This window comes from Mustela nigripes, chromosome 5 (genome assembly GCF_022355385.1).
Source record: "Mustela nigripes isolate SB6536 chromosome 5, MUSNIG.SB6536, whole genome shotgun sequence".
NCBI classification, from domain to species: domain Eukaryota; kingdom Metazoa; phylum Chordata; class Mammalia; order Carnivora; family Mustelidae; genus Mustela; species Mustela nigripes.
Genome location: NC_081561.1, coordinates 81,749,178 through 81,756,901, shown reverse-complemented (window position 1 = coordinate 81,756,901; position 7,724 = coordinate 81,749,178). Strand labels below are relative to the sequence as shown.

Below are 7,724 nucleotides of genomic sequence, written 5' to 3'. Positions count from 1 at the left end.
TGAAACACCTCCTAGAATCCTCTCAATCCTTAAAAAAAAAATGGAGCAGTTATTTATATGCAACATTCATATGATGTTTCAATGTCCTGGCTGTCATCATTAAGTTCGTATGTATAATTTAGGTATGACAGGGAGTTTCTTGGGCAATAATACACTTAAAGTATACTAATCATCATGAACTTACATACTGTACAAGTTTGTGAGTCTGTGCTTTCCATACAGTATTAAATTTATGATTATGTGAGTTTCAGCTGGAAGAAAATCCCCAACTCTGCACAGTATCAAACATTGCCAGAACCAGCCATTGAAATGACTTTTCATGATAGCCTATATCCCAAAGTCAATAGCAAAGAAGGTGCAATAACTTGGATTTATGCCCATTTAGTTTGGATTTATGCCCATTTATCCATTATCTCTTGTTCAGCCCACTGTAACCAGTAAGAATCACATGAGATTTGACTGGCCTAAGTCTATGAACATGAAATTTGTGAACCTTATGGATCACTCAGGGATGGAACTTATGACATGGTTCCAGTAGTTAGAATTTCAGAAGAGTGACAAAACTCAAGAAACATAGGGAAGGGGAACAAAGAGGAGAGGGCATTAAAGGACAGAGAGGAGGGGATGAAGAGAGTAGAGAGTAGAGAGTAGAGAAACTATGAAGAATTGACCCAGATTTGACCCATAGGTACATGATTTTCCTTATATTTCAACTGCCATATGCCATTTATAACTCTTATAACACCTGCAGACTCTTTAAAGAGAAAATGTGAAATTATTGAAAGAATGTGTGAAGAAAAACATTGTGATTTCACGTAGCTTTCATGAATTAAGTATTTTTATGATGAGGGATGTTAACTTGCTGTAGTTCAAAAGAGTCTCTAGAAATGTCATTGCTCAAGGTAAAAGTTAACCATAAATTCTTTTTTTAAAAACAGCTTTATTGAGGTGAAATTGACATACAAGCTGGACAATTTCATTAGTTTGGACATATACAAAACCTGTGATACCATCACCATAATCAAGGTAACTGACATAGCCAAAACCTTCTGTCCCCCTGCCTTTTTGTTTTCTTTTCTAGTTTTAGTTGTTTGTATATGTGTGTGTTAGGAACACTTACATGAGATTTACCATCTTAACATATTTTGAAGTACACAATACCATGTTATTAACAAGAGGGACTATGTTGTATAGCAGATCTCTAGAAATTTATTCATCCAGCATAACTGAAAGTTTATACCCATGGCACAATAACTTTTCCCTCCCCCATTCTGGTAACCAGTATTGTATTCTCTGCTTCATGAGTTTGACTATTTATAGATACCTATAGAGGGGAATAAACTCTTGAGAAGCTTCCAATACATTAAAAAGAACAGAGCACTCAATAGATAAACTCATGTTGGATAAACAAACAGATGAGTGGAATAGAATAAAACAGAACAGGAAAGAATAAGCAGTTGAAACTTTTCCTTTCCTACTGCAGCAAATAACTCAGAAAACCATCACAATTTTATAATTTTAAATATTTAAATAAATAAAGATGGAAATGAATTAATAACAGATGACTTTGAACCTTATTGCACTTTTAGGAGCTGAAATTTCTGTAATCATTTTAAGAAGAGAAGAAACATTGAATCATCTTTCTAGAGAACGGAATTAGAAATGATAAAGCACCATGGATCTAACTTATATTCCTGAAGACTTATCCAGTTGTCCAAAATTTGGAAATAAATCTTGCCCTCCCATCAGCCGTTCTTTGCATGTCCGAGTGATAATGTATTCTATTATGACCGCAGCCATGTTTATCACTATCTTTGGAAACTTGGTTATAATGATCTCCATATCACATTTCAAGCAGCTTCACTCTCCCACAAATTTTCTGATCCTCTCCATGGCAACCACTGACTTCCTGCTGGGTTTTGTCATTATGCCGTATAGCATGGTACGATCAGTGGAGAGCTGCTGGTATTTTGGGGATGGCTTTTGTAAATTCCATGCAAGCTTTGACATGATGCTAAGCCTAACCTCCATTTTCCACCTCTGCTCCATTGCTATTGATCGATTTTATGCCGTGTGTTACCCTTTGCACTACTCGGCCACCATGACAACCTCTATGATAAAGCGACTGTTGGCATTTTGCTGGTCAGCCCCTGCTCTTTTCTCTTTTAGTTTAGTTCTGTCTGAGGCCAACGTTGCTGGTATGCAGAGTTATGAGATTCTTGTCGCTTGTTTCCGTTTCTGTGCACTTACTTTCAACAAATTTTGGGGGACAATATTGTTCACTACTTGTTTCTTTACTCCAGGCTCCATCATGGTTGGTATTTATGGCAAAATCTTTATTGTTTCCAAACGACATGCTAGAGTTATCAGCAACATGCCTGAAAACGCAAAGGGGGAAGTAAAAAAAAAACCTATCTAAGAAAAAGGACAGGAAAGCAGCTAAGACCTTAGGTATAGTAATGGGGGTCTTTCTAGCTTGCTGGCTGCCTTGCTTTCTTGCTGTTTTGATAGACCCATATTTAGACTATTCCACTCCCATAATAGTACTTGATCTTTTAGTGTGGCTTGGATACTTCAACTCTACCTGCAATCCCCTTATTCATGGTTTTTTTTATCCGTGGTTTCGGAATGCTCTTAAGTACATATTGTCAGGCAAAATATTTAACTCTCACTCAGAAACTGCAAATCTGTTTCCTGAAGCACATTAATAATAATAATAAAAAGCTAATTATAAAAGTGAAGAGAGTATTGAAAATGAGACTTATTTTGGCCTCATACTTCACATTAATTATTTTATTAAATTTCAGTAATCTAGATAAGTGTTTTGTAATCTGCACAAGAATTATATTCAGTATCTTTGATCAATCAATCAATCAATCAATCACTTATTAATTGTGAACTCTGTCAGTCAACACTCCCATTTGACTGGGGGGAAATATACAAAAGAAATATGAAACATTTCAGAATAGGTTGGCCTCTATTTACACACACAAGACAATAATAAACCAATATAAGAAATAGCAAAAATCAAGTGTTAATGGTTTTGGCTGTTGATTCCACTCTAAAATTCAAACAAGAGGGGGCGCCTGGGTGGCTCAGTGGGTTAAGCCGCTGCCTTCGGCTCAGGTCACGATCTCAGGGTCCTGGGAATGAGCCCCACATCAGGCTCTCCGCTCAGCGGGGAGCCTGCTTCCTCCTCTCTTTCTGCCTGCCTCTCTGCCTGCTTGTGATCTCTGTCTGTCAAATACATAAATAAAATCTTTTAAAAAAATAAAAAAAATAAAATTCAGACAAAAGAAGATTGTTGTGGGCTGTGGACCCATGGTAGAAGTGGGACAGAAGGTTGGACTTTACTATCAACTAGAAGTCCACTTTATCATTTGACTTTGGAGAATTATTAACCATCATTACATAAATTACTTAGTCATTTCCTGACACCCTGAAGCTTGTTATAAAGAGCTAACCATAGGAGAAGCAGTTGATTACAAATCATCATATGCAATTTGTGCTTTTATTCTTGTGATTTTTCACTTTGTGGTTTATATTTGAAATGATTTCCTGTTTCCTTGTCTCTACTTTCTTCCTCTGCATGATGTGTCTACATTAACAGCCAGCAATCACAGGGCTTCTCCCTGTACTTGTTTTAATCACTTTTTCTAAAAGTTTCCCTAGAGTCCTGCCAAATAAATTTCATCCACACTACAATGTCTATGGTTTAAGTTGGATCATTAATGTTTGATGAAAATCCTTCTAGAGATTCTTCTGTAAAACATTAAGAAACAAACAGAAACTTTGCTTTACCTGCCAGATTGGAAAATACATGAATACTTGTAACAACCATGTCCTCTTCCTCTCCTACATGGGATTACATTGTGGGAGGGAAAAGAAGAGGAGCAGAAAGAGGGCAGACTGTTCCTGAGAACAGGAACAGGATAATTTAGTTATTTAGATAATTTAGAATAGGAAAATTTAGTTTTGGCTTTTTCTGACTTTCTTCTGAGTTCTTCTCTCCACATTCCCTGACACACCATGTCCTAGATCCAACTGTGAACAATTAGCCAGACTCAACATGTGCCTTGAAGGACAATATGATTCCATAAAGATGACTCCTTTTCACCATCATTACAGTTTTCATTCCCTGTACTTGTTGGTAGAATAGCAAAGGTGCATAACAAATGCATAATTGAAGTACTTTCATGTCACCCAAAGGATATTTACTAATACAGTATAACTGCTGGTCTTGAGAAGAACATTTTAGGTTGTCTCCAGGGAGAGATATTAGGTGTGAGTAGAACTGCCCAGGTCCTTTTTCCTGAGAATCCTAAAAGATGATGGATACTTCCATGTGGACCCAAAGTTGAAGACCAGGGTGCCCAGCTCTATCGGTTGATAGAGTGTACGACTCTTGATCTTGGGGTCCTGAGTTCGAGCCCACACTGAGTATAAAGACTATTTAAAAAAAAATGATTACCACAGATAAAGACCTTAAAACTGACTTGCCCCACTTCAGTAGTGACAGATATTTCCTATCAGTGATACTTGTACTACTTTTGACTTCCTCTCAGTTCTTGCTTTTAAAAGTCTCATTTGGGGGTGCCTGGATGGCTCAGGAAATTAAGTGTCAGACTCTTAGTTTCAGCTCAGGTCATGAACTCAGGGTTGTGAGATTGGGCCCCATCCCAGGCTCCGTGCTCAGCAAGAGTCTGCTTGGGATTCTCTCCTTTTCTCTCCCTCCTCTTCTACCCATCTTCTTGCTCTCTCTCTCTCTCAAATAAATCCATAAAATCTTTTTAAAAGGTCTCATTTGTTTCTCTACTTCTGAACTATTTCTCTATTTTAAAAACATCATGGGGGCACCTAGGTGGCTCAGTGGGTTGGACTTCTGCCTTCTGCTTGGGTCATGAACTCAGGGTCCTGGGATTGAGCCCTGCATCTGGCTCTCTGCTCAGCAGGGAGCCTGCTTCCCCCCCCCTCTCTGCCTGCCTCTCTGCCTACTTGTAATCTCTGTCAAATAAATAAAATAAAATCTTTTTAAAAAATCGCTACATGGCGTGTGTGTTAAGGAATAAATTATTCATTCCCTCGTTAAAGGAAGTGAGACAGACTTTATTCAAGGGAGGCTACTACAGCATGGCTTGCATTGTAGGAGAGATTGGACTCCCACAAACTCCAGTGGGGATCTACACCCAAAGAATAGGGTGTGGGACAGTGGGTGGAAAATTACTAAGAGGAAACACCAGGGTTAAAGGGAATTCTTGCTAGACTGGCTTATCAGAATTTTTGCTGAGGGCAGAATGATCAGAGGTTGAAGCTGGTTAGATACCAAGGGTGGGAGATTTTTGCGGAACTGACTGACCAGGATTCTTGCTCAAACTGGATTTTACAAAGGCAGAGAGGGAAGCCCAGTATCTGGTCTAGCTAAGTACAGGGATAATTTGGTCAAAGGAGAGAGCCTTGATCATGTGTCCTTCCCCACCTCTGTATGGTTATCATGGAAATAGCATCAGGGGTTTCCCAAGGAGGGAGGGATCACTACAGGGATGGCCAGCTTTTTAGTATGTTGGATAATGGCATGTGGCTGTTAGACTAGGACTGTCTGTAGATATAAATCTATCTGAATAGAAATGGATTCATCTATTTGGATAGATTTAGCTAGCTAGCTGCATGAAATATATAGCTATTAGGCGATAGGCAAGTTGTCTCTATTTATTGATATAGACATTAATTTACTCAATGAAGGACATGCATAGTCATCTGGAAATAGACCTCCCCTCCCATCCATGTTAATTTGTGTTCTTGCTAGAGGTTTCACAGCTTTCCAATCCACTCTGCAGTTAATCTGAAATTAATGACTGTCCTCTCAAATATCTCCCATGGTTTCTATACTAGATTACCTCTGTTTTTCCTAGAAGGGAGCAAAGATTAGGATTAGAATTAAAGGATTTCAGGAGACAGAGTCAAGATGGCAGAGAAGTAGCAGGCTGAGACTACATCAGGTAGCAGGAGATCAGCTAGATAGCTTATCAAACCATTGCAAACACCTACAAATCCAACAGGAGATTGAAGAGAAAAAGAACAGCAATTCTAAAAACAGAAAATCGACCACTTTCTGAAAGGTAGGACTGGCAGAGAAGTGAATCCAAAGCAACAGGAAGATAGACCGCAGAGGGAGGGGCTGGCTCCTGGCAAGCGGTGGAGAAATGGAGGACTAAATCAGGACTTTTTTTTTTTAAAGATTTTATTTATTTATCAGAGAGAGAGAGGGGGAGAGAGCGAGCACAGGCAGACAGAATGGCAGGCAGAGGCAGAGGGAGAAGCAGGCTCCCTGCTGAGCAAGGAGCCCGATGTGGGACTCGATCCCAGGATGCTGGGATCATGACCTGAGCCAAAGGCAGCTGCTTAACCAACTGAGCCACCCAGGCGTCCCTAAATCAGGACTTTTAAAAGTCTGCTCCACTGAGGGACATCGCTCCAGAGGCTAAACTGAGGTGAAGCCCACGTGGGGTCATCGTGGCCCCAGGTCCTGCAGGGTCACAGAGGATTGGGGGTGTCTGAGTGTTGCAGAGCTCACAGATATTGGACTGGGGAAGCCAGCTCCAGAGACAGAGCTGAGGAGTGAACTCTCAGCTGGGGGTTACCTTGAACCAGTCACAGGCTGGGTGAGCTCAGACTGCGGCCAGAGGCCAGGGAGATGGGAGTGATTGGGCTCTTTTCTCTGAGGGCGCACTGAGGAGTGGGCCCTAAGCTCTTGGCTCCTCTGGGCCGGAGACTGGGAGGCCGCCATTTTCATTCCTATCCTATGAAACTCTACGGAAAGCTTCAGGAGACAAAAGCTCCTGAAAGCGAACCCGAGGGGATTACTTAGCCTAGCCCCTGGTAAGGGCGATGCAATTCTGCCTTGGGCAAAGACACTTGAGAAGCACTACAACAGGCCCCTCCCCCAGAAGATCAACAATAAATCCAGCCAAGACCAAGTTCACCTACCAAGGAGAGCAACAGAATTCCAGAGCAGGACAAAGCAAAGCACAGAACTCATGGCTTTCTCCCCATGATTCTTTAGTGTTGCGGTTAATTCAATTTTTTTTAATTTAATTTTTTTTCTTCTGCTAAATTTTTTTTAACTTTTACCCATTTCTTTTTTAACGTGTTTTAACTAGTTTATCTAATATATATATATATATATATATATATATATATATTCTTTTCTTTTTTATATTTTCCTTTATTTGTTTTCTTTTTTAATTTTTTTTTTCTGAACTTCTTTTTAACCTCTTTCTCCCCCCCATGATTTGGGCCTCTTCTAATTTGGTTAAAGCACATTTTCCTGGGGCCTTTGCCACCCTTTTAGTATTTTATTTGCTCCTTCATATACTCTTATCTGGACAAAATGACAAGGCAGAAAAACTCACCACAAAAAAAAAGAACAAGAGGCAATACTGAAGTCTAGGGACCTAATCAATACAGACATTGGTAATATGTTCGATCTAGAGTTCAGAATGATGATTCTCAAGGTTCTAGCCGGGCTCAAAAAAGGCATGGAAGGTATTAGAGAAACCCTCTCTGGAGAGATAAAAGCCCATTCTGGAGAAATAAAAGAACTAAAATTTAACCAAGTTGAAATGAAAAAAGCTATTAACGAGATGCAATAAAAAATGGAGGCTCTTACTGCTAGGATAAATGAGGCAGAAGAAAGAATTAGTGATATAGAAGACCAAATGACAGAG

General features: G+C 39.7%; 1 protein-coding gene across 1 annotated transcript; it reads left to right on the top strand.

Annotated features, from left to right (window-relative positions):
* The first annotated feature begins 1,675 nt into the window (after positions 1 to 1,675).
* Positions 1,676 to 2,708, top strand: LOC132017367 (trace amine-associated receptor 3-like). Its single transcript, XM_059399163.1, is given in 2 exon segments — positions 1,676 to 2,401; positions 2,403 to 2,708. Coding segments are annotated over 2 exon segments (1,032 nt in total).
* Positions 2,709 to 7,724: the final 5,016 nt, after the last annotated feature.